This window comes from Camelus dromedarius, chromosome 17 (genome assembly GCF_036321535.1).
Source record: "Camelus dromedarius isolate mCamDro1 chromosome 17, mCamDro1.pat, whole genome shotgun sequence".
Lineage (NCBI taxonomy): Eukaryota > Metazoa > Chordata > Mammalia > Artiodactyla > Camelidae > Camelus > Camelus dromedarius.
The window spans coordinates 38,535,042-38,562,361 of NC_087452.1; the positions used below are offsets into that span (position 1 = coordinate 38,535,042).

Sequence of the window (27,320 nt, forward strand, 5' to 3'; positions counted from 1 at the left end):
CTCGCACATGACCAGGTCCTGGAAATTCCCTGGAAATTTTGCTTCCGGGTACTATCTTACCAGAGTTATTTATGGTAACTTGCAGCTACAGGACAAAGTCCACATGGACAAACTTTCCCATCCCCAACTTGTCAAGTTCTCCCAAAAGCTCTCTTCTGGCAGCCAGAAAATAGTGTATCCAGAGCTCAACCTGGAAGAGCACAACCATGGTGCTCTGGGGGCCAGTGCTGGGAGCCCTGCTGGTGGCCATTGTCGGGTGCATGTGGCTGCTGGGGATGCTCCGGCAACGAAGACCCAAGGAACCCCCTCTGGATAAGGGCTCCGTTCCCTGGCTGGGCCATGCCATGGCTTTCCGGAAGAATATGTTTGAATTTCTGAAGCACATGCGGGCCAAGCACGGGGAGATATTCACAGTACAGCTAGGGGGTCAGTACTTCACCTTTGTCGTGGACCCCCTCTCCTTTGGCCCCATCCTCAAGGATGCACAGAGAAAACTAGATTTTGTGGAATATGCACAAAAATTGGTGCTAAAGGTATTTGGCTACCGCTCCGTGCAGGGAGACTACCGGATGATTCACTCAGCCAGCACCAAGCACCTCATGGGGGATGGCTTGGAGGAGCTCAACAGAGCCATGCTGGACAGCCTGTCCTTGGCTATGCTGGGGCCCACCGGCCCAAGTCCGGATGCCAGCTGCTGGCATGAGGATGGCCTCTTTCGCTTCTGCTACAATATCCTGTTCAAGGCCGGCTACCTGAGCTTGTTCGGCTACACAAAGGACAAGAAGCAGGAACTGCTCCAGGCGGAGGAGTTATTTGTGGAGTTTCGTAAATTCGATCGCCTGTTCCCCAGGTTTGTCTACTCCCTGCTGGGGCCCCGGGAGTGGCTAGAAGTGGGCCGGCTCCAGCGTCTCTTCCACAAGGCACTCTCTGTGGAACACAACCTGGAGAAATGTGGCATAAGCAATTGGATAACCTACATGCTGCAGTTTCTGAGGGAGCAGGGAGTAGTCCCAGCCATGCAGGACAAGTTCAACTTCATGATGCTCTGGGCCTCCCAGGGTAACACGGGGCCTACCTCTTTCTGGGCCCTCCTGTTCCTCCTGAAGCACCCAGAGGCCATGCGGGCTGTAAGAGAGGAGGCCACCCAGGTCCTGGGGGAGGCCAGGCTGGAGGCTGGGAAGTCCTTCGACTTCAACATCAGCGCCCTGCACCAAATGCCAGTGTTGGACAGTGTGATGGAAGAGACACTGCGGCTGGGGGCTGCGCCCACCCTCCTCAGGGTGGTGAACAATGACCACATCCTGAAGATGTCCAATGGGCAGGACTACCTGCTCCGCAGTGGAGATATCCTGGCCCTCTTCCCTTATCTCTCAGTGCACATGGATCCTGACATCCACCCTGAGCCAACTACCTTCAAGTACGATCGCTTTCTCACTCCCAGTGGCAGCCGAAAAGTAGACTTCTACAAGGCAGGCAAGAAGATCCACCACTACACCATGCCATGGGGCTCGGGCGTCTCTATCTGCCCTGGCAGGTTCTTGGCCCTCAGCGAGATGAAGCTGTTTGTCCTGCTCATGGTCACACACTTTGACCTGGAGCTGGTGGACCCTGACACAACTGTCCCACCTGTGGACCCCCAGCGCTGGGGCTTTGGCACTACACAGCCCAGCCACGAGGTGCGCTTCCGCTACCGCCTGCGGCCTGCTGAGTGAGATCTGCCCAGGCGGCCACCAGCCTGATCGGGGGGCTCCCATGGGGTCCTCTCCTCCTCTCGCCCCTCTGAATCCCCAGACCTCGCATTGGCCACCCCTTCCTCTGTCCTGCTTTCCCTCCCTGCTCTTTGGCCTCCTCCTAGTCACCTCACAAGCTTATCATCCTCTCTTTAAAACACTGTCTGTCACAGTGGATTCTCTGGGGAAGGGGAAATATCTTTGGGCAAGTCAGTTTAGGAGCAAATACATGCCTTGACAGGAGCTGCAGTACAGAAACTGGGTGTGGTGAGTAATAGAGCATTTTGCAAATGTTAGCCTCCACCCTCCCACTCTGTTTTGTTTTTGTCCTCAGCACTTATGCCAAGTCCTGTGGAATTCTGCTTCTGGAACAGTGTCATCCAATAGCAGCACGAGGCAAGCCACATGTGTAATGTTTAATTTCCTATGGACACATTTTAAGTAAAAAGAAACAGGCAAAATTCTTGTTTATACTATATTTTGCTTGACCCAGTAGAGCCACAATATGAGCATGTCCACATGGAATCAACATAAAAATATTAATGAAATATTTTTACATTTCTTTTTTCCGTATTGCCTTTGAAATCTGGCCTGTACTTTTTACCCTTGCAGCATATCTCAATTTAGACTAGCCACATCCTAAGTGCTCAATAACCATGTGGGGCTAGTGGCTTCTGCATTGGATAGAGCAGGTCTAGAGAAAGGCTGCTTTTCATGTAGGAGTTGTTCAAAGCCCTTCCTCCCTGCCCTCCTCCCCTCTCTGCACCCCCACCTCGGAGTGATCTCAACCCCTCACTTGGTTTCCACAACCGTCACTGAGCTCAGAGCTCTCTCTTATGTCCAAACTCCCAATCCCCCAAACAGGGGTCTCACAGCACCTCTGACTCAGTGGGGCCAGTGCAGAACTCAACATCTGTCCCCCTACTTCTGCCCTAAACCCTTCTCCTGATTTCCCTGCCTCTCTCTGCTCAGGACATGACTTCCCACCCCATCCCTCAAGGCAGATATTGGGGAGACACACTTACCTACTTCCTTTTTCTCACCCACATACAGTCAGGCCCCAGTTCTGTCAGCCCAACTTCCTGTGGTGCCTCTGAACCCCATCTCCCCTCCCCTACCCCCACTGCCATTCTAATAGCTCAGAACTTGGCATTTCTCTTCATGTGGGGCCTGCAGACCCTCTTTTGGAGACTTTTTCTCCAAAAGCACCTGTTTGTCCCCCTTTTACTTTTCTGGCTCCCCATCAACTCACACACCTGAAATTTAAGTTTTCCCACAGCTGGACCCCAAATTTTCTATCCAGTGCAATTCAACTTCAGCAACTTTCTCCAGTGGAACTGTCTGTAAAGTATAGCATTTGCTTTCACTGTTTATCATGGTGCCGGCTACTCCCATAAGCCTTTTTGGACCTCACCCATCCCATCCCACCCTCTGGCCACAAAAGGCCTCCATCCCCTGGAGCTCCCCTCGCACTGTTTATATCACAGCACATCTGTTATGTGTCATTGTTTCTGCCTCCCACCCCTTGTTCCAGACTGGAGCCCTGAGGCGTGGTATCTTATTCCTTCATCTCTGACCCCAATTCTCTAAATGTAGATTAAATTACAGAAACCTGACTTCCAGTCTCGGATAATTTACTTCATGTCTTCAAGTAATTTCCTTCCCCTTCCACCCTCACTCAGCTTTCCCGCCTGTGAAATTGAGACAGGAAGAGGGCAGGGCACAGCCATTCAAGGAATAACACAGTAATTAACACCAGTATGGCGGAAGATTCAACCCCCAGTAGGCCTTGAGGCTCAAGATGGTGGGAGATTTGACTTCTAGCAGAACTTGAGCTTCATTATATGCTCATTGTAATGTATTAGCATGGTGAATTACATGCCCACAGATGTCATGACAGTCCCAAGGCTAGCCACAAAAGGTCAAAGAGTGGGAAATGGCCATCTTCCTGGGAATCCCAGCCCTGTCCCCAGAGTAGTTAGACTGGTCCTTCCACTTATTAGCTTATGAAGCTGTGAAGCCCATAAAAACTGGCAACACAGCGCCTTGTGGCCGCCTTTTTGCTCCCTCCTCTTCGGAGATGGCCCACACTCTGTCTATGGAGTGTGTACCTACTTTCACTCTAACCTGAGCACCCAACCCTGAAACTTCATGACCCTTCTCTTGCCTTTTGAAACAGCCTACACTCTACACAGTATGTGTCTCTCTGAATAAATCTAACCCTACTCAACTGTGGCTCACTCTTGAATTCTATATTGTGCGAAGCCAAGGACCCACACTTGGCAGGGCACCTCCCAGGGTCTCAGTGGAGAGACCTGGGACATGACCCTCCTCATGCCCCACATCTGTTTTTCCTGCATCAAAATGGAGACAATCCCTGTTGCCAGGCATGCTTACCACGGCTGGGAGAGGGGGAGGGGTACAGCTGGTTGATAGCAGAGCCCTGGCTGGGGCTGAGACAGGAGGCGGAGTGACTGTGAGCGCTGGTATAGGGTCCTGGAGAAGGGAGACCCAGGCAGCAGGACCCCCTGCAGGGACCACCCAGGGAGGCTTTTCTCTGCTACTCCAATCCCACATCTCTGACTGGCCTCTTCCTCTCTCAAGAGGTTGCCTGTTCCACCCTAAGTTTTGCTAGAATAACAGGCTTTTACAGTGGGCAGAGGCCAGGCTGGGGGCAGGAGTCTGTCCTCACTAGCTATATGACTCTGGGCTGAGGCTTACCTTTCTCTGGGTCTAGCTGCCCCAAAATGACATCTGCCTGGAGCCTGATGGAGCTCTGATTGACTAGGAGAAGCCAGACATCTAATCCCACTCCCCCAGGGCCAAGAGCATAAGGAGAAGTCATGTGGGGAGTACAGTAGAAAGAGAAGGGGATTGGGAAGCTGGGAGACATCCTTGGGAAGCTTACCAGCAACCTCCTCGCCACAGCCAGGCCTTGTGCCAGACCAGGTGTGCAAATATCCTATCCCATGCCTCCTTGGCCCTTCCCAGAACTGGGTGCCACATTCCTTCCTTTTCTCCACACTCAAAGGAATATGGACGAGGAGCCTGGCCAGTGGACAGGCTGGGGCAGGGCTGAGGGCCTGAGTCCACTAAGTCAGGACCAAAGTCAACTGAGAGTGACCATGTGCAGATGTCCCAGGACATCATGGATCCTGTGATCTCTTTGAGGGTGTGCTCAGGACCAAGGGAAGCCTCGGCGAGTCCATGTGAGGTGAAGACGAGTGTACCATTCCACAGTCAGGGACATCCACCATAAAACCAGGCCTCCCAGGAAGCAGTGAGCAGCCAGAAGGAGCATGTGCAAGTAGAGGCCCACACCCACCTGGTGGCAGGGGAGGAGCCCCTGGCACCTGTGGTTCTACACCTCTGCATGGGAGCTGCTGGACACACGCTCCACAGGGGCCACCCATCCTGCCCTGGCAGAGACCTCGGGGCAGCAGAAAAACAGTGACCAAGGATGCATCTGGTCACTGCCTGTCCTCAGCCAGCAGTTCTGTCTGCCAACCCCTCATTTCTGCAGCAAACTTTTTTCTCCCTGAGAGAAAAGCTCACTAGGTGCTTTCTCTCTGAGGATAGCTCATAACAGAGCAAGATCAGGGATGACAGGCCAGTTGTCATCCCTGGAACCGCAGGCACCCCAGGAATTGCAGGCACCTGGGAAAATAAAGGGATATTTTTTCGTAGGAAGTAACTGCTGTGGATACTCACACCACACTTCATAAGGCGGAGGGTGGGCAGCCCTGCTCCCAGGCAGAGCCAGGCCTGCCCTTCTCCCTGGGTCAGCAGGGTGGAAGAATATCCTTTGTCTCATGGCCTGAGGGTCAAGAGAATCCTGGAGGCTTTCCTGAGACCCCAGGTAGGAAGGGCAGGTAGGCTGGGCAGTGCAGGCTCTCAGAACAAGGTCCGGGCTGGGAAGTCAGGTCAGGATAGAGAGATCACTGTCCTGGCCTGGGCTGTGAGAGCCCACCTCCAGCTCACTCTCTGACCAGCACTGACATGCCTGCTCACAAACTGCGCTGCAGTCTGAGCCCTCACTGTGCTCAGCTGTGGCATATGGCCACTGGGACAGCGAGATGGACCGATGGGTCGCCTGCAGCCAGGCCTTCTCCTCCCCTTTGGGCACAGGCTTCAGGGCACTACTTCTTATACACCTGTGGTTTGCAAAGAGAGCATGCCCACACCTACACAGCTAGAGGAGGTCACATAGGAACACACAGAAAACCCGTGGGCACAGACTGACAGCCACATGGACACAGTGATGCCTTCATGTCAGATCCCCACACACAGCCACAGGTACTCTGCACAGCCCACACAGCAACACAGACACATGCACACAGACCCCACACACACGTGCAAGGTGTCCCTTGCCTGGCATACCTTGCCCTATCCCATCAGTGTGTCATAAGCCCAAAGTCAGGGACTCTGGGTATCTAGACCCTGTAGGTACAGCTCACGCTGTGCCTCAGTCAGGCTGCCACATGGGCAGGACTGAGGTCTCCAGGTGGGGCAAGATTTCAGGAGCTCTAAAGAGAATCTCATCCCTCATGTCGGCAAACAAATCACCATCTTCAGATCCAGAGGATCTTCATTTCCCAGGGGACTGAGGAGCGCAGAGTCCTGCCTGACGGAGAGGAATCTGAGGCCTTGGAGTGAGAAAACTGAAGGCACCAGAGCTGAGAGAGATGGGGCTGTAGGGTGGGGGGAGACACAGAAGGAAAAATCAGCCAGGTCAACTCAGGCAACATCCAGGGACAGCCCTGCTCACCACACACATGCTGTGACCAGACCATCCCAAGCTCAGGGCGAAGAGGAGAAAGAGTGGGCAGAATACTGACCACCTGCTCAGTTCTCTAGCCATCCAGTTATTCATTTAAAAAAAGAAAAAAAAAAACCTCAGTGAGCACCTACTACATTCTGAGACTGGCTTAAGCACAGGGGAGGCAGATTTTATACCTGGCAAAGTCCTTGTTCTCCTGGAGCTTACATTCACCCAGCCATGTGTCCTCCTGGCCTTGTTCCATCCACCTAAAAGTTTCCTTCTCACTACTGCCTGCCAGGCTCTGTGCTGGGTTTTGCAGGACAGGCATGGCAGGACGTGGGCAGGTTGAGCCAGGTGGTTCTGGGAGGTGGGGGAAAGCAGTGAGTGCTTTAGAAGTTTGAGAGATGCCACCATGGGCCAGGGGCTCCCCAGGGAAAGGTTTCTCAGTGTATGTGTCAGTGGACAGGGAGATGCCAACCACTGGAGACATGAAGCACCCAGGCAGGGCGTACCAGTGAGGAATCCTTAGATCGCAAGTAACAAAACACACTACCCCAAACCAGAAAGGCATTTATTGGTTCACATAACTGCAAAGTCCAGGTTTGGGATGAGCTTCAGCAGTGCCTTGATTCCAGGGCCAGAGCACTGCCCCCTGGATCTTCTCACTCACAGTGCTGTCACCTCACCTTCTAAAGCTTGAGATGAGGAAGGAGTGGCTCCAGACCTCACATCCCCTTCAGCTTCAGTTTCATGCCTCTGTTCTAGCATGTTCTAGTTGAGTTGCATTTCACCAGCTCTGCTTGGGTCATGTGCCCATCCCTAAATGCGTTACTGAGCCAGGGAATCATCAGGCCGTAACTGGATGAGTTGACTCATGCTCTACCCAATCTCCACCCAAAGCACAGGGCAGATGACCAAGGAGTGATTTCCCAGCACCAGCAGGATTCAGTTACACAAGGGTGAGGGGATACCTGGCTGGAAAATGATCCCTGTTCCATGAGGGAGCTGGCAAGCCCAAAAGCAAAGAGATGGGAACATGCAGGAAACAACAAGGAGTGCCTGGCATCTAGGAAATGAAAATGGGGATGAAGGAGCAGAAGGGAGAAAAGGTGTCTGGGATCCTAACTGTGAAAGCTCCAGCCTTAATGTCGGACAAAAGTTCTAGACTTGATGGTGCAGGCTCCTGGGAGCCCTGAAGGCTCTTGAGAGCAGGCACAGGAGGCAGAAGGAGGCATAGGCTCCTGGGTCACCAGATAGACGTGTTCACTCTGCCTCTCACTTGCGGACTCCCACAGGTAGAGCACCTCTGGCCCCTCCTGATTGCCAGAGCCTGGAGCCACCATTTAAAAATATCACAATAATATTTCCCCAACTGGGCCTGTTGGGTGGTGGGCCTTGGGCTCCTCCGAGGGAGATGGACGTGATGGCCTGATTGCTCTGGCTGCTGGGTGTAGATCAGATGACAGGAGAGCAGGACAGGAAGCACAGAGGTCAGCTGGGAAACTATTGCAGCAACTCAGGCCTGGAAGGCAGTGAAGACAGTGGAGGGAGAAGGCAGGAGTGAGTACGTGCTGCTGATGGCCAAGGACCAAGAACTGACCACCAAGTTCGCAGCAGCATGGTCACTGAGGCCTCTGAAGACAGGACTCTGGAGCAAGCGCAACTGAACCAGGTCCCATCTGCTCTCACGGACCGTGGTCTGGCCGCTCAGGCTGAATTTTTCCCACATCCCCCTTGTTGGGGATGTCCTCAGCCTGCCTTTCCCCAAGGTCATTCATGCCAGTTATTTCTTCTTGGGTAGTGAGTCTGCTACTCTCAGAACAGCTGGACAGTGGGGCCTGGGCAAGGTGAGGTGCCTGGTGCTGTCTGAGCACAGTGGCCAGGAAAACCTTGAGGTGCTGGCGGAAGCGGCGGCTGGAGAAGGTGTAGAGGACCGGGGCGAAGCCGCAGTGGAGGAAGGCGATGCTCTCTGTCACCTGCAGTGCGTAGTCCAGGTGCTGGCTGACCCTGCAGTCCCCGAAGACTTGCAGGTCCAGCAGTGAGTGCAGAAACAAGGTGAGGTTGTATGGGAACCACAGCACAAAGAAGGCCACCACCAAGGCTATGGTTATCCTTAGAGCCCGGCCCTGGCCTGGGGGCTTCAGCCTGACCAGGACAGAGCCAATGCGGGAGTAGAAGAAGATCATGGCAAGGAAGGGAAGGAGAAACCCCAGGAGGTTCTGCTGGAAGCGGAGGAAGAGTTTCCAGATGGTCCCATGCCCCCCGAAATCTGCATAGCAGTTCCACACACCCAGGGGGTTTTCATGCATCCTCACAAAGATCATGTCAGGGATGGAGACAGCCAGGGCCACAGCCCATACACTGGCAGCAAGGAGCAGGCTTTTGGCCCGGGTCCTCAACCTGTGGTGAGGCCAAGCACAGACAATCTCCAGGTACTTGTCCAAGCTCATACAGCTAATGAAAAAGATGCCACTGTAGAAGTTAATGGTATAGAGGGTGCTCACCATCTTGCATAAGAAACTCCCAAAGACCCAATGCCAAGCCACAGAGATGCCCCAGAAGGGCAGCGTCACCACAAACAGGAGGTTGGAGATGGCCAGGTTCAGCAGATAGATCTCTGTCATCCGTCTTTGAGGCACGTAGCGGAGCAAGACCACTAGAAGAAGGAGGTTTCCGCCCAGGCCCAGCACAAAGATCAGGCTGTAGAAGACTGGCAGGAAGACTCTGCCAAATGACATCACCTCGTCCTTCCTGCAGAGCATGAAGGCCACCTGGTCCAGGTAGTACTCATAGTCATAGAAGGAGCTGCTGTTTTCAGAAGTAGCCACCTTGGTGGTGGGTGGCAGAGGGGAGGCGGTGGCAGCCATGCCCAGAGGAGGCACCTGGTCCTGGAGCTCTGCAGGCCAGAAAGCAGTGGGAGAGACACAAGATGAACCCAGGCATTCCATTCCTTTCTCCAAACCCACTTTTGCTACTGCTCTGGTGTCCAATAGACTCTTCACATTTACATCAGTACCTGCAGTCTAGCAAGTAAGAGCACAAGTGTGGGGAGCCCAAGTCTACCACCCAATAGTTATGTCACCTTGGGTAGGTGTTTTCATAGTATTCACTTCGTTTATTATGATTTCTCTTCTTTATTGTCTCCCTCATCCTTTATAGACTGATGTCTTTCACGTTTTTCTTTATTACTTAGGGATACCAATTCACCCATTTATTATGTCTACATTCTCTTCCTCTTGTGTGGCTTATAATTATTCTTCTTTGTGTGGCTTATAATTTTTTTTAAATGAGAGCAACTCTTCAGTAGGACTTGCTTGTTCTATAACTATCCAGTGTGTCCACTCTGGCTTTGAGGTCTCTTTGCTTCTCTCTCTTGAGGATTTCTCTTGCTTTTGTCATTTTAAAAATATTTTATTTATAAGTATTGAGTTTTATATCAGTATTTTCACATGTAAATATTTAACATATAAAAAATATTTTATCTAGTATTTGTAGCTGAAAGGTGGGATCCACGTTGGTAGACTCAGAATCTACTAAACCTTTCTATCCCTCAGTTTCTCCATCTTTAAAATGATATTAATAATAGTGCCTACTTTGTGGGGTCTTTGTGAGGCTTACATATGATAATTCATGCAGAGTATTTCAAGCTCTATGAAGAATGCTCAGAACATAGGAGGCACTCGATAAACATTAGCTTAAATTCTTGCTCAGCCCAGAGCTGAGTTCATCATTTCCAAACCAGCCTCTTCTCCTCTCCTGTGTCTATCTAACTGAATGGCACTACCCACCACCCAATCATCTAAGACTGAAATGTGGGAGGCATCCCAGATCCCTTCCTTACCTCCGCTCATCACCACCCTGTGTCACTGCCTTTCTTACTGCCTTCTGAATACATTTGCTATCTCCAGGTCCCATAAAAATATATACATGATACTCTTTTAATATAAAAATTAAGACAAATGAAACAAATGTGTGTACACATATACTGTGAAGGAGTTCAAAGACAGGGGAAAGACAGGCACAACATTCAAGATGGCAGCTGCCTGGGCAGGAGAAGCCAGAGACATGGGATGGGGGTAGATCACCATCCATGGACAAGTTCCCTCTTGGCAGTGGTTTCCCAGGTTTGAACTGTACTATTAAAAATCATTTTTAAAAGAATTTCTCATATGAGGTTCATTGGAGAGCCTCATATGAACCAGTGATAAAAGTCTGTCACAAGGGGAGGGTATAGCTCAGTGGTAGAGTACCTGCTTAGCATGCACGAGGTCCTGGGTTCAATCCCCAGTACCTCCATTAAAATAAACAAACAAACAAACCTGGTTATCTGCCGCCCCCCCCCAAAAAAAACCCCATAAAACTTTTAAATTAAAAAAAAAACAAGAGTCTGTCATGAACCAAGTATTTGCTTAATCCTGCTCTGTGTACCAAACGGAGAGAGACTTCATATTCAACATATTAGATTGTTCGCCATTGGGGAAGAGGGTTTAGGGAAGAGAGAGGAAGAAGGTAAAAAAGAATTTGTGGCCCAAGCAGGCAGTCATGGACAGCCACCAGTAGGGTTTGTAGGCTGGCAATGATAATGGCCACAAACCAAGAAATACAAATCAACTCCACCGTGTACCTCTGCACTTAATTTTTAATTATTTGATTCCAGCGAGGTTGATCTTTTTAATATGTTCAATGCCAGTTTGTATTTCTTCTGTGAATGACTTATTGTTTTAATGGGTGGGATTCTCATTTTATAAGAGGTTTTATATAGTAAAGATTTTACCTTTTTACACATATATTGCAAACATTTTCCCCAGTCCTTCCTGGTAAAAGTTTTGTCTATTTTTTTTTCCAGGTAGAGTTTTGAAAGAAATATTGACTCAGGCCCTGAGCTGACTCTTCTAGCATCCCTGACACTGGAACCTTACGGCTGATGGAAATATGTAATCCTGCTGAGGCAGAACCTCCTCCAGGGGAGCCCTGGGGTCCTCCCACTCCTCAAGCCTCTGTCCCACCCTTGGGCTCTTGTCAAATGGCATCTGGGCCAGATGTTGGGGAAACTCACACACACCCTGTCCCCACCCCAAGACCTCAGCATGGGCGGCTTTGTCTAGGGCCAGGCTCTGCTCCTGACTGGTCTCAAGAACTTGGCCCTGTGCCTTCCTTTTTCAGTCCTCCATTCCCCTCCTGTGCATCTGGGGTCTCCTGTTCCTGAGCCCCTTCCCTTTCCAGGCAGCAGTAAGGAACCCCCAGCACATCTGGGAGTCTGCGAGCTGCTGGGGTTGGAAGAAGAGAGTGCCCTTCTGCCCTTGGGTCTGATTACGGCGTATTAGTCAGGAGTTTCAGGAGTGGCCACTAAGTAAACACCAATTCTTCCAGTCTGTCAGCCCCGACCTTGATCCTGACCTGGCCTCTCAAAGTCCCTGACTTTTGCTTTAATAAACAATCAAGTCTGATGATTGCTTTGATTAAAGCCAGAGGTCAGGGTCAGCAGACCCCAGGCTGGACCAGGTCACTTTTACAAGGCTCCCTTCACCTAGAACACTTTGTTCCCTTCCCTCTCAGGGCCTCTGGCCTCCAGATCTTTCACCCTGGGACTTTTTCCACATCCTCTAGACCTTAGGGGCCACCAGCCCCTCACATCATTTCACCAATAATACCAACAAAGATGACAACAGCAACCGGCACCCGTACGTGCACCTGACAACTGACCAGGCACCGTCATATCAACTGTGGTAGTTCTGTAAGGCAAGCCAGGAAGGAACCATCAACCCCATTTAACCCAGGAGCAAAGTAACTTCTCCACAATTACACAGGAAGTCACAGAAATTCAGACTCAGGAATAGTGCCTTGTCCCTGGTCCCATTTCATCCTTGGCTTCTGTCCTGCCCTGTCCAGCAGTTACCAAAAAGGACCACCGAGAAAGGTGATTTGAGCTCAGGAGGTCTTGGTTGCCCTGGTTTTGCCCTCAATGCTTGGTCTAGACTCTAGATTCCACCATTAATGCCCCTAAGGCTTTATTGAGCCTCTTTGGGAACACACGGCCTCCCTATAGACAACAGAATAGCCTCCCAAAGATATCCACATTCTAATCCCTGAAACCTGTGAATATGTTACCTTATATATCAAAAAGGACTTCGCAGATGTGATTAAGGATCTTGAACTAGGGAGAGTACCCTGGATTATCCAGGTGGGGCCTCTGGAATCACCAGGGTCCTTTATAAGGGAAGCAAGAATGTCTGAATCAGAAAGGGAAATGTGACAATGAAAACAGAGGTCAGAGTGATACAATTACAAGACAATGCATGCAGGCAGCCTCTAAAGACTAGAAAAAGCAGGGAACAAATTCTCCCCTGAGCCTCCAGAAGGAATGCAGCCCTGCTGACCCATTTTTAGATTTCTGACCTCTAGAACTTTAAGATAATACATTTGTGTGGTTTTAAGCCACTGAATTTGTGGCAATTTGACACAGTGGCGCTAGGTAATACACTTTCTGTGACCCTTTGTACCCTCTGAATATCAGACTGAGGAAATGAGAGTGCATCATGTCCACCTCCTTCAACTTACAGATGAGGAAATTAGACTCAGACAGAAAACAACTTGTGCAAAGCAGACAGTGAGTGGGGGTATCAGTTATTCACATCCTAATATGAATTAGCAGACAGTAAGGCAACCCCAGATGAAGCTCTGAAGTAGAACCCTGGGGAATCCAGAGAACTAGATAGAGGCCAGAGAGGGAGGCTTCAAGGGGGAAGGACAGCAAGGACAAGGTCAGCTGAGCTTCCCCTGCAGTGAAGCCAAGGGCACAGAGGCACACCACAGCTTGTCTCTGGGGCAGTAACATCATCCTCCCACTGGCTTCCTGAGGCTGCTGGCCTGGGCTGGCTCCAGCTTTAACTTACCAAGAATCTGGCTAGAGAGTAATGTCTTCTCCTGAGGATCCAGGGCTCGCTTCCCGAGGCCCCTCAGAGTGGTCCAAGTTGAGGCAATAAAAGAGAGGATATGGCTATGTTCATTTAGACTGGAAGGTGGCCATGGTAGCTGATCTCCATCTGTGAGCTGGACATTCACATGTAATGTCCTCATTTAATCTGGGAAGCAGTACCGTTATGATGCCCATTTTCCAGACAAGGAAGCTGAGGTTTGGAGACGTGAAGCCCAATCACCCATAGCTTGAGATCAGCAAATGATGGGCTCAGGATTGAATGGCCCTAACAATACAAGCTAGAACTAAAACAGAGAAGAACAAACCTGACTCCATATTGGCTCTGGAGCCTGAGTTTAGTCATGCTGGCTCTGCACCTTTTTCTCATCAAAAGGTAAAAGAATGACACCTATAGCCTGAAATATACATAATAACCCTTTCTCCAGGCTCTGCTTCCCAGGCTTGACCTTTAAAGGCATAACACTTTTCATTCATATAGAAATAAAAAGTTGCAGAACAGAAAATAACATTTGTCTTGTTGAAGATTTACAGCATCGTCGTGACCAGACCCACAGGGACAGGTGCAAGAACAAAGGATTATTACATCCCCTCCAGGGTCTGGTCAGCACCAAGAAGTCTGCAACAACCAGCCACACACCCTCCCCTTTTAGTATAAAAGAAGCCTGGATTCTAACTCAGGGAAGATGGTTCTTTGGGACACTTGTCCGCCATATTCTTAGTCTGCTGGCTTTCCAAATAAAGTCACTATTCCTTACCCCAACACCTCATCCCCAGTCCTGCAGGGGAGCAGTACGAGCTTCGACTCGGTAACAGAGCTGGTGATGCTTTTCCCCCAGCTCCCCTTTTCAACAAGGACTAAACTTGAACTTGAAGGATGAGCCTCTGAGAGTGGGACTTCTGGAAGGCAGCTATGCTCACCACTATACCACCAACGCCTCGAGAGTGGGACTTCTGGCCTCATCAACAAGTGGAAGAGAAGATTCAGAGTCAGCCATTGGCTGGGGCTGGCTCCTGCCAGCTTGTGAGAGCTCCTAATGTGACATCTGGGAGGCATTCAACAAATGATCATGGAATTAACCAATTCTGCATTCAGTAATAAGTCAGTCACTTGAAATTGGTCATGGTGGGAATATTTACACCATGGCAAATGCTACAAATTGGAGTTGCCTTACCTCACCCACCACTGCTGAGAACTGGTTGCTAAGCCTCTACCACCATACTCCTGATCAGGACCCGGTAAGGGGAGGGTATAACTCAGTGGTACAGTATGTGCTTAGCATGCAAGAAATCCTGGGTTCAACCCCAGCACCTCCATTAAAAATAAATAAGTAAATAAATAAACCTAGTTACCTCCCCACCAAAAAAATTATAAGGACCCTGTGGAGCCTCATCAAACCTGCATGTCTTGCTGTCTCCCTATCTGTGACTCTCACCACCTTCCCTTTTCTACCTTCCACATCAGTCCCACAGCAGCCCTCCTCCCCAGCTGAGAGCCCTCGCGGACAGGGTCACATGTGGGTCCCCTTTCAGGTGCCCACAGCACATCCATGCTGAGTGTGCTGTCCATAGTGCAGCTGAGACCAGTGGACAAACAAACAAGATCAAACGTGACCCCAAGAGGCCACACCAGCTTTCATAATATAAAACAAAGAATAACATTTGAGATCACTTCCAGTGCACAATAATTTTGCTGACTTCCTTGGAAAAGGATTTGGAAATCGTATCCATTCAAATGCAGTATTAATCCTCCCATCCAAGAAGCCTGCGCTGACCGCTGGCTTGGTGAACCCTGCACCCCAACCCCACCAAGCACTCACAGAAGGTCGCTCCTCAGCCTTAAATTCACCTCCTGAAAGAAGAGTCACCTTCTGAAGATCACTTGCTGGACTGGGGATTCCCAAGGGTTGGAACTCCCCAGCACAGGGGTGGCAGCTGAGAGGCAGTCAACAAATGACCATAGAATTAATCAGCACAGTCACTCCTCTCCCTCCCTCCTTCTCTCTCCTCATTTTCCCCTGGCTTGATTTTCTCCCTCCCCTACTGGTGCCCTGGACGCCACCAAGCCCAGACCCTTCTTCTGTAAATTATTTCTTCAGCCTGGGCAAGCTCTGGCACATCAGCCTTGGGAGCCCGTGACCATGGAGCATGACCAGCCCAGAGCCCCTGATGTTTCCATTTGAGCCAAGTTCAAGTGTCACTTCTTCCTGGCACAGCCTCCCTGGACCAGTGCCCCAGGAGTGTGCCCTATGGCCACCCCCAGCTCCCTCCCCGAGAAGGCTCCCTTGATTGCTTTGGGAGAAATGGGGTCAAAACAGAGTCCCAAGGTTGGACTTCACCCTGGCTCAGCTTGTGATGGGCCCCCTTCTGCCTATAACTCTAGCATTCCCATACTGTATTCCTGGCCCAGCTGTGGCTAGAAAAATTAAGGTGTGACTTGTGAAGTTACTCACACCCCAACCACAATACCTGGCTGCAGAAAGCTCTCTGGTGTTGGGGTACAGGTGGCAGAAAACTTGTCTTTATTGGAGCTGGTAATAGCATTGGGATCTATTTTCTTCCTCCTGGATTTGGTGACACACTAGATATTAAGCTCTACTTTGTATATAAGAACAACAATAATAATACCGACCACTCACATAGCACTTACTACGGGCAGGCTCTGTTCTTAGAACTTTACATGCATTAATTCATTTCATCCTTGCAATAACACTCTGAGGCAGGTACTATTATTATCTCCTATTTTCCCTGTAAGGAAACTGAGTCACAGAGAGGCTAGGGAACCTGCCCAAGGCCACACAGCTAGTGAGCAGCAGAGCTGGGATTTGAACCCAGGCCCAGAGTCTGGGCTGGTTCATTAAAAGACAGAGGTGAAGGCTGGAGACTAGAAATGGAGAAGTGACAGGAGACCACGCTGCCATCACACAGAATGCTTAAATGGAAGGCTGATTGTGGGGCTGATGGTGCGTGAATGGAAAACAGGAAAAGGAACTGGGGGCCACATAAGGAGGACATGAGGTAAGAAGTCCAGTGCCACGGAAACAGTACACAGGCCGAGAACTCCGGAATGACCAACTCAGTGTGGCCAGAGGTGGGTCTCCGCTCTACTGCTCAGTTTGAGATGCCCCTGGGCTTAAACCTTCAGGTCCTGCCAGCCCCAAGACAAAGTCAGGGCTTCCATCCTGAGCCCTTGACTTTCAAGAGGCTGTTTTCTCATCATAAAATAAGTAACACAGCAAAGGATTTCATGGTGTTAAGTGTGGTGCAAACATTATAACAGCTAACACCATGGAGTCCTGATGATGTGCTCGGCGCTAGGGCAAGGAGCTTTATATATATTAACTTACGTAATCCTCACATTTACCTTATAGAAGTTAAGTACTATTATTAGCCCATTTTATAGCTGAGAACACTGAGGCACAGAGAGGTTAGGGAACTGGCCCATGGTCGCAGAGCAAATGAGTAGTAGGCCAGGAATTAAACCGTGAGGTCATGATCTTAAACATTAAAATACACTGCCTCTCAAAGAAAAAAACAAGTCAATTGTGGTGCCCCTCACCACCCCCTGTCACACTTTGTATATCTTAAGGTACTTACTGCTCACAACAACTTTACGACCTTATGAGACAAGTACTATCATTAGTCCCACTTTACAAATGAGGAACTGAGGCTCAGAGAGGGGGAGCAACTTGTTCAAGGACACACAGCAAGTGCGCAGGATTAGAAATCAAGTCCCTGTAGTCAGCTCCAGATCCGGTGCCCTGCACCACACACTAGGAGCTCTGCTGCTGTGAGCCCTCTCCTCACACTCGCAGGACTGACAGCTGCCCTCTGCATGGGCTTCTGTGGGAAGCATGGCATTTGGAGTCATTGTGATGTACACAACACAATGGAAACAACAGTAACCAGTCCTGACATTTACCTGAAGCTCTTTTACATCCCGCGCCTTGGAAGTCTTCCTGGTCCCTCTGTGAAGAGGTGAGCAGGTGTCACCTCCCTAGTTTCACAGAAAGCCCAGGGCCACACCACAAGCCAGGCCGACCTGACCCTAGAGCCCTGATCGCTAAGTCCTGGATGGCTGCACATTCTCTCTCTCTCTCGCTTTACTTTTCAACACGCATTTTTTTCTGATTACAAAAGCAATATATGCTCAATGTAAAATGTAGAAATACAAGAAAAAAATAGAAGAGAGATTTAAAAAATTCCCCATAATCCTACCTGTCTCCAAAATAAACCTCGGGAACATATTGGTGTATCTTATCTGTTTTCATGCCCAGAGCCCCATCTGCTGCACTAACTCCCCTGGATTTGTGGAACCACAGAGCCTAGCTGGAAGATAGTGGCCTTATCTGGTCGCCACAGAGCATGGTCCCCTTGCTACCTCCTGACAGACATGCCGCCTTCTGCTCCCTGGGATGAGACCTGCCCGTTCCCCATGCTCCCTGGGACCCCACATCACTCAGTGTTTCCTGGCTCTTATCGGGAAACAAGGATGTTTGTGACATTGATAAAATCACAAGAGCAACCCTTTCTCCCAAAGCTTATTTCAGTTAATTGAAACTGAGCAATTTTAGAGCACAACTCTTCAAGGAGCTGCTGCTGCTGCTGCTGCTGCTGCTGCGAAAGAAGGTGTGATTTTTCACATCTTTCCTGAATCACTTTTGCTTTTTTCTTTTTTGCCTCTCTTGTGGTTGCCTGAAATTTCACCACTCATATTTGCACTGCAGCATTATGCTGGGGTCAAAATGAAATATCTACACCATTGTCACCACCCCCAGGAGGGTGGTACACTCGGCAGGGTGCTGCATGGAAGAACAGATGGCTGAGTAACCCTGGGCAAATTACTTAATCTCTCTGAGCCTTAGTTCTCTCACCTATAAGATGCTTTCCTGGTGGTGTTTTTATAATAATTAAATAAGTGCCTAGCACATAATGATTGGTTCCCTTCCAGGCCCTAAAATGACACTTGGCTCAAGCTGGGATGAATATGAGAGGATCCTGGGACAGTTGGAGGCAGATGAAGGGGGCTGAGAACTTGGCCGGAGAGTCACAACAGAGGATGGAGGGCACAAGGGGAAGGGGCAAGGGGACAGCCTAACGCCCAAGCTGCTCCAACAGTTGTCCTAGAGGGAAAGCTCCACGCTCATCCTGGTTAACTCCTCCCTCTCCCCACACCTGTCCTCACTCTCCAGGGCACTGGATCCAGTCTCTCCCTGTGGCCCCTGCACAGGACCCACCCCATTCCAAAAGCAGCTCTAACCTACCAGAGCCAGGCCTGCTTGCGTGGGGATGTCCACCTCGCACCCAGAAGGAGAGCAGCAGCACCTGGGACCTTCTTCCTCAGGGAAGTACAGAGGGAGTGATTCTTTTTTATAAGCTCTTCCTCTCTGGACAGCTTCCGGCATACATCCTGCTTTCTGGCTTTGCACTTGCCCCAGCTCTACCTCAGCCGCACAGCCGCAGCCCCACCTCAGCCACACAGCCACAAGCTGTTTTCCTCATTGAAAATGAGTCAAGCTCAAATGACTGTCCCCATGAAAGAGCATCCCCCCCTCCCCAAAGACACTCTAACTACTTTGGAAAACATGTATCCCCAACTACACTTCTCTGGAACAATTCCCCCCTGCAGCTGGGCCAAGGACACTAACAGCCTCAGTCCAGACCTCCAGGTTTTGCTTACCCTGTCCTCTATCCAGGTGGCCTTCCCGACCTAAAGCTTCATTGATCCTGGATCCCTCCCCAGCAGGATCATACCCCCATCTGCCCCCAGCTCTTCTTCCTGGACCATAGCTCCCTCCAAGCAGCACTGTGTCTGCTTCACCTACAGTGTCAGCAATATTCTCATCTCTTAGACTTTCCAAACCATCTTCCCTCTCTCCCTCTTCCCTGTGCCTCCTGCCCCTCCCACCAAAGATGTATCTCTGTATAGCCAGCTGCCTCTTTACTTGTCTGTTTCCCTACTGGGTCATGAGCTCCCAGGGCAAGGACCATATCTGACCCACCAGCCTGAGCCCAGGGCCAGGCAAGAGCAGAGACTAAATGAACAAATATATGTGTGCGCACACTGCCTGCCGTAAGCTTGGCAGTATGAGGGTACCTCTCTGCCAAAACAGCATCTGTGGTCCAGGGTCAGTGTCTCAGCCACGTTCACCTCCAGCCCCACTACTAGCCTGACACATGGCAGGTGCATGGTGAATGCTCGTTGCTTCTACTTGATCTGAGCAGTAATAGAATAATGTCAGGTGGTTACAGGCACCAGCACTGGGGTCACACAGACCTGGGCTTGAATCTGGCTCTGAATGTACCTGCTGTGTGACCTAGATATGATGGTTTCACCTCTCTGAGCCTTGGTTTTCAGATTTTATTGGGGGTGGGGATGGTGCCTCCCTCAGACAGATATAATGAGAACTGAATGTCCCCAGGGAGGTACTTAGACATTTGCCTCTCTCTGGGGCCAATAGGCCACCCAGAGTGGAGGTCAAGCCTGTGATGGGTTCTCACTCCAACAGAGGGGAGCAGAGGACCTTCCTAGTGGATGTGTTTCCAAGTCTCTCTAGGCCAAATGTTAGTTACCAATTAAGGTCACAGAGTCCTGGGTTCCATCTAGGGGAACAGCAAAGTTCTAGAACCTGGACTCCTTCTTCACCCTCTCTTTTGAACTTCTAAAAAATAATTTTTAGACTTGCAAAAATAGTGCACAGGATTCCTGTACACCTGTCAGCCAGCTTCCCCTAATGTTAACATCCTGCAGAACCACAGCACAATGATCTAAGCCATAAAATTAACATCGACACAATACTATTAACTCATCTACAGACCTTACTGGAATGTCACCAATTATTTCACTGGTGTTCTTCCTCTGGTCCAAGATCTGAAGCAGAATTCCACATTGCATTTGGTGGTTGTGTCTCATTGGTCTCTCCATTCTGGGACAGTTCCTCAGTCTTACTTTGTTTTTCATGACCTTGACAGGTTTGAAAAGAACTGTAGAATGCCCCTAAATTTTGGTTCTGTGCTTCTTCATGGTTAGATGGAGGTTATGTATTTTGGGCAGGGACACCGCAGAGGTGACGTGTCCTTCTCAGTGCATGATACCAGAGGCACCTGAGTTCAGTGTCTCGTTGCTGGCAATGTTAACTTTGATCACTTGGTAAGGTGGTATCTGCCAAGGTTTTTCCACTGTGAAATTCTATTTATTCCTTTGTAATTAATAAGCATCTTGTGGGGAGGTACTTTGAAACTATACAAATAGCCTGTTTCTTATAGTTTTACCACTAATTTCAGCATCCATTGACAATGCTTTCCAACAATTATTACTGTGGTATTTGCCAAATGGTGATTTTCTATTTCCATCATTCTTTCTACATTTATTAATTGGAATTTTATTATGAGTTGGCCCTTCTTCCTAGTTATGAGTATTAATTTTATTCCATAATAATCATTATTTCTTTCACTGTTCAAACTGTCTCATCCTCTTTTGAAATATCTTAACCCATCTGCTTCCTGTTGGACTGATTTGCCAGCCACAGTACATTGAACACCTCCTCCCTGGTGGTCAGGGCAGGTTCCAGAGGGAGCTCAGAGTCTTTGCATCAGTGGCCAGGTTTCCCTGAGGCACTTCCCAGCAAGAGCTGGGCCTTTTCCTGGAACGGGAAGGTTCCCGTCAGCAGAAGTCAGTCATGGCTCCAGAGCCAGGGAGTTCTAGGAAAGGCTAGCCAGGTACGTCAAGATTCTTCCACTTCTCTCCAGCTGGTCATTATGCCCTCCACCCCAATCCTGACCCAGCCCAATAGCAGCACCAGCCAACCTCATGCCCTGAGCTTTTCCTTCTTGACTCCCACTTCTTTGCTCTGCTGCAGGGACAGTTGCTGAGAAGTGCAGGTGGCAGACAGCTGGGCAGCACTTACCCAAATTCTTTCAAGCAGAGGACCTGCTCTCTGCCCAGGGGAGAGTTACGAGCTGTCCTCCACTGGCCCCGGCTGCAGTGCGGAGACTGCAGTGCACTGTAGCAAGAGAAACTAGTCAAGGAGAAGAAGCGGGACTTCCCCACGTCAAAGTGGGCTGGAGGGAGAAGGCTCTGAACTCGTCTCCTTCCTTCTCTTTAAGATGTGCAAGGATTGTCTGCCCTGGGAAGGGAGTAGACCAGCCTCTGAAGCCAGGCAGCAGGATGTCCTTTCCCACGTGACACAACGCCCTTCATCCTCAGGGTAGAGACCTTAAAATCTTTACTATACTGACATACTCCTAACACACTGGATTCATATACTAATGTTTTCAAAATACCTGCTTCTCTCTTCAGCCAAGCACTGACTGCGAATCTGTCAACCTTTTGCCTGCAGCTGAATCCTTCTCATTCTCCACAAACCAGCTCCAGGTCTGTCTCCCCCCAGAAGCCTCCCCAAGTCTCTCCAGGCCTCCCTGATGCCCTGCTCTGAGCTTCCCAAGTCTGTAAGGGACCTATTATTCTGGGTTAAATCTCCCTACCAGACTGCAAATTCCCAAAGGTCAAGGGCCTTGTTCATCTGCACGCAGAGTACCTGGTGCTACCCACACAGACCAGGAGCTGGAGAGCCAGCCAGTTGATCTGCCATCGTAGCCCAACCAGCACTTGATGGAGGAGCCTCGGTTTGGTCCTGTCTCAGCCTCTGTCTCACTCGCTGTCTCTTTCCTCCCCATTTCTCTGTATTCCTTGGGCGAAGTTCACCCCATTCTGGGAGAAGCCCACAAGAGGGTCAGTCTAGTCCATCTCTAGGGTCTTCAATTGGAATTCAAATCACAAACTTGCTCTCCAGTGTAGAAGTTCTGTTAGCATTTCTGTTTAGTCAGTTTGATTAGATGTTGTGCCGAATCTCAGACCAGCTTCTTCTTATCATGCTCCATTGACGGCACAATAGGAAGGAACTGTTGTTCATCTCACCTCTTCCATTTCCTCTTTCTGTGCCACTCCCGCCAGCTGGCCCCCTGCAGCCACCCCAGACATGCTGTGTCTCCCTTTTGCATATCTGCCCGGGGTCTCGTGCTCAGGGCCTTGGGAGAGGGCTGCTTTCAGCTAAGGTGGGAGGGAATCTGTAAACTTTTCACCATTTACTAGCCCCTTGCTTTGGTACAAACATATTTGTTTGAAACCAACATGTTTATTCATTTATCAAAATACCTTCAACCACATATTACACATTAGAGTTAATGTACTGGTTCTCCGTGTCTTCTCTGTGGGTTAGGCCAAGGTGAGGTCATCACCCCCATTTTGAAGACAGGGCTGCTAAGGCTTAGAGAGAAAGACACTTGCCCAGACTCACAGTGATTAGGAGCCCCTGGACCTTCTGACTCCCCACCCAGTGCTCTCTTGCCCACAATGTATATGAATATTCTGTTTAATTCTTTGCTCATTCTTTCTCCCTTCCCTGCAACTCAGATCTAGTTAGCTATTCTAAGACAGAATTATTTCTCACTCATCTGAGAATCCCTCACAGAATAGCCCAGCCAGCACTTGACATGCAGTAGACACTAAATTAAAGTGGACTGGCTGGATGAATGCTTCTATGTAGAAAGTTTCCCAGAATTACCAACTTTTACCTAAGACTGCTCCCAACGTTTTTTGTACACAAAGACTCCACTCCCTGGGGCTGCCCCGGAGAGGGCTGGATCCGATGCTGTCCGCACTCCATCAGCTGTGATACCCTGTTGTTGGGCTCCAGGGTTTTGCCCATGAGGAGGGCTGTCTGTGCTTCTGGGAGCAAGTGACTGAAACCAGGATGCCCAGCCAGCCCGAGGTCAGGGACTGCAAAGAATATCAGCCTGGCATACCCTTCGGCTCCAAGCAAAGAAGACAACATCATGTACGGCTCTGAAATTGGTGCTCAAAGAAGAGCCTGGAAGTGGGTGGGAAGCATGGACGGACTGACCTGCCAACTTTCTGTAGCCAATGTCATTTCTCTGGAATTATTTTCTTTTAAACACTTTTAAGGTCTTAGAAACTGAAGAAGCTGAGTTTAACCAACAGCTGAGAGCTAGAAGCCTTGCCGAGCACTCCTTTACCTTTTCACCCCATCTGCCTATCCAGGAGGCCCTCCCCACGTGGCTGCCCAAGCCCAGGCCGCCTGACTCCCTCACTCCCACCCTTGGCCCCCAGCCAGTTGGCTGACTGCACCTCCCTTCCAAATCCAGATGTTTTCTCTTCACCAGATGTTTTATAGTTAAGTTTTTTATTATGGCAATTTTCAAACATATTGCCCCAGAAAGTGTCAGAAAAGGATAATGAATGTGTCCATCATCCAGCTTCAATGATTATCAACTAGCGGCCAATCTTTTTCACCTACACATCCACCCACTTACCCTTTCCTGTATTATTCTGAAGCAAATACCAGACATCATATAACATTAGCTATAAATATTTGAGCATATGCCTAAAAGATAAAGGCTTTGACTACTATCACACTTTAGAAAGTTAACACTAGTTCCTTAATATCAAATATCCAGTCACTGGTCTCATAAATTTTTCCCTTCACAGTTTGTTTCTTCAAATCAGGATCCAAATTAGGTCCACACACAAGGGGTTGATATATATTTGAAAGTTTTTTAGGTCTGTAGGTTCCCTCTCCATCTCTGACTTTTTGCTTTTCCTCCCAACTTATTTCTTTTGTTTGTTTGTCTTGTTTTGTTTTATTGAGGTATGGTTAATATACAATATTGTATAAATTTCAGGTGTACAAACACAGTGATTCACAATTTTAAAGGTTATATTTCATTTAGAGTTATTATAAAATATTGGCTATATTCTCTGCACTGTATAATATATTCTTGCAGCTCATTTATTTTATACATAATAGTTTGTCCCTCTTAATCCCCTACCCCTATCTTGCCCCTCCCTCTTCCCTCTCCCCACTGGTAACCACTAGTTTGTTCTCTGTATCTGTAAGTCTGTTTCTTTCTCATTATATTCACTAGTTTATTTTTTAAATTCCACATATAAGTGATATCATACAGTATTTGTCTTTCTCTGACTTTTTCACTTAGCATAATGCCCTCCAAGTCCATCTATGTTGCTGCAAATGGGAAAATTTCATTATTTTTTAATGAGTAGTATTCCATTGTGTGTGTGAATACATACATACATACATACATATATACATATATATATATATATATATATATATATCACATATTCTTTACCCAGTCATCTGTTAATGGACACTTAGGTTGTTTTCACATCTTGACTATTGTAAATAATGCCACGATGAATACTGGGGCACAGATATCTTTTTGAATTAGTTTTTATGTTTTCTTCCAACATACACCCAGGGGTGGAACTTCAGGGTCATATGGTAGTTCTATTTTTAATTTTTGAGAAACTTCCTTACTGTTTTCCACAGTGGCTGCACAAATTCACATTGCCACCAACAGTGTATGAGGGTTCCCTTTTCTTCACATCCTCGCCTACATCCTTGCCAACATTTGCTATTGGTGGTCTTTTTGATAATAGCCATTCTAACAGGTGTGAAGTGATAGCGCATTGTGTGTTTAATTTGCATTTTTCTGATGATTAACAAGGTTGAGCATCTTTTCATATGCCTATTAGGCCATCTGTATATCTTTACAACTTACTTCTTGAAGAAGATGGTTGTTCATACTGTATGTAAAGTTTCCCAGTCTGGATCGAGCTGATTGCATCCTCATGCTGAGGTGAGAAGCCCTATAAAAAAGACCAGCAGGACCCCCAGGCAGGGCCACTACTCTCCTGCCAGCACCATCCGGTACCCTGGCCCAGCGCTCCATCTCACTTTGCCTGAAACGGCTTACTTCTAGTAAAGTGGAACTTACCCCTAAAAATCTATTGGTTCCCTGAGCTAACTCCTGATTGGTTCATTTGTAGTACTTCATTTGCATAGAGCTCACTCCTGATTGGTTATTTCTTTCACTCCTGATTGGTCCATTTCTACAAAGCTTGTTACTAATCAGTCAACTTTTGTTATACTTTATTTACATATGATCTTTCAAAGTGTATACTGGCAGCATATAAAAGCCTGTGTAAACCCAGAGACGGGGTCCAGAGCTTGGAGTGTTAACTCCTCTGGGCCCGCTGGCGTAATAAACCTGAGTTCTCCAACTCTCTGAGTTGGATCCAGGTTGCTGTCACAACTGAGCTGTAACACGGAGCTGTAACACTGAGCTTTAACACACTTTTCTGCAACAATGGTGTTGTTTAATCCACTTCTCTGCTGTCTGTATTTCCTGTGAATTGGAAGTGGGCAGTTTGATCACATTCAGGTTTGAAACCTCACAAAATTCTGTTCATCACTCAGGAGGCACATACTGTGTGATTGTTGCCCTTCTTGTGAGGTGAGCAGCCACGGATGCTCAACGCCCAGCCCCATTCATTCTTCAGCACTTGTACAATGGTGCTTCCATACCTTTGATGACTTCTAGTCTCCTCCCACACTCCTGCACACCCCTGACCTTGCTCTAGCGTCTTCCTCCTGAATGGCCTTTTAGCTCCTGGCATTCCTTGGCGCTTGGCCACTAGACTCTTGAAAAGGCTACACAGTTCCACAGAGAGCTGGGCACAGTAAACAGGAGACAGAACAAATCCCACCTGAAACTTCCCAGTTAGGGGGTTGTTCTTGGGGAAACAGGAGGCTGGGTGATCATCTCAGTGTTGTTACTGGCCAGAGTTCTTGGTTTCCTTAATCAATAGAAAATGCTAAGAGGCCAGAGGAGAAACTCAGGCAAGGCTTTACTGGGACTCATGCTGCAGCATGAGGGAGCGAAAAGAAGTAACAGGTTCCCTCTTACTTCCTGAGTACAGGCAAGCTGGTCCCTTAAGTGGGGTGAAGGAAGGGGCGGATCCAGGGTCAGGCCAAAGGGGTGGTTTAGGTGGTCTGCCCACCCCCTTGGTGGTGCTGTGTGCAGGAATCATGCGTGGTTCCCTGCTTTTGCTCCCCACACCTCAGAAGTGGCAGTTGGGTTTTTGGTCTTTCTTTACCTTGTCGTTTGTAATTTGCCCCAACTGCGCATGTATGCAGTTATTTTTAGTCCCTTATAGTTTCTTTGTATTCTGTTGTTTAAGGAGATGTTTGTCCAGGTGCAAGCACTGTAGCAAAGGGTCCTGGGTCCCAGGTCACAGCCTGTCTCAATGTGAGCCCTGACTCCTCCAACTAAAATAAGAAAATTCTCAACAAGTGAGGTCAAGTGTAACTCAAAGTCAGCTGAGATGACACTGTCCTTTGAAGCAGAATGAAATGGGTTTGCCTCTAAACTGCCCCTGCTAAAATTCCCAGGAGCTTATGTTGTCAGGGTCACTTCAAGCTCTGAGTCTTTGCTTCCTTGAACTTCCAGCCCACTCACAGTTCACCCATACTGTTCCTGCCCCAGCAGACCCAGGTGAGGGACTCACCCCTGTCACTCTACTTCACCTCCTCAAAGTCACTCACATGACTCATTTGTGAGCAGAGCAGATTCTCCTTAGGTTTGAGGCAGTGGTTGGGTTGCAGGTTGCCACGTGCCTAAGCCCCTCTTCATCCTCTGACTCCCGTCCCCCCAGTTAATGAAGATCAGTTCAGCAGTGTCTCTGTGATGCAAGAGACCAGTCCTCTGAGTACAGAAGTGCGAGGAAATTAAGGCTCTCTTTCTACCCAGGAGAAGAAGCACATCAATCTAGACAGTACAGAGACCCTGTGTTCTGCCTCCCAGTCTGTCCTGGGGTTTGTGGGATCCAAGCACAGAGAGATTTATCACATGGTGAGTCCAACGTGAGCAGGGTCACAGGCAGCCCCATCCCACTCCCTAGCTTGGCACAGAAGCAACGAAATGAGATACTCAATGAACTGCCAGGCCTGAAGGTGCTGGTGGATCATACTGATTGTGCATTCATAGGGCTGGTGACCAACAGGGAGACAGG

The 27,320-nt window shown here is 48.9% G+C and overlaps 2 protein-coding genes across 8 annotated transcripts in view; one reads left to right on the plus strand and one right to left on the minus strand.

Annotated features, from left to right (window-relative positions):
• On the plus strand, positions 1-3,960 carry LOC105084606 (5-beta-cholestane-3-alpha,7-alpha-diol 12-alpha-hydroxylase). Its single transcript, XM_010974745.3, has one exon. The coding sequence runs from the start codon at positions 207-209 to the stop codon at positions 1,710-1,712; it is 1,506 nt and encodes a 501-aa protein (XP_010973047.1). The 5' UTR covers positions 1-206; the 3' UTR covers positions 1,713-3,960.
• Positions 3,961-7,049: 3,089 nt separating this feature from the next.
• ACKR2 (atypical chemokine receptor 2) overlaps positions 7,050-27,320 on the minus strand; it is a 40,477-nt gene continuing 20,206 nt past the window's right edge. For 3 of the 7 annotated variants that reach the window (XM_031470092.2, XM_064496664.1, XM_064496665.1), the window contains exon 3: positions 7,050-9,388. In XM_031470092.2, the coding sequence (XP_031325952.1) occupies positions 8,178-9,359 (1,182 nt within the window). In that variant the 5' untranslated portion in view covers positions 9,360-9,388 and the 3' untranslated portion in view covers positions 7,050-8,177. Of the gene's footprint in view, positions 9,389-15,246; positions 15,516-18,690; positions 19,705-20,244; positions 21,281-21,333; positions 22,628-27,320 lie in introns of those variants that run through there. The other 4 variants (XM_064496666.1, XM_064496667.1, XM_010974746.3 and 1 more) reach the window with 4 other exon arrangements.

Excerpts from the sequence above, each read along its gene's own strand:
- LOC105084606 (XM_010974745.3), top strand. The coding sequence starts at position 207 with ATGGTGCTCTGGGGGCCAGTGCTGGGAGCCCTGCTGGTGGCCATTGTC.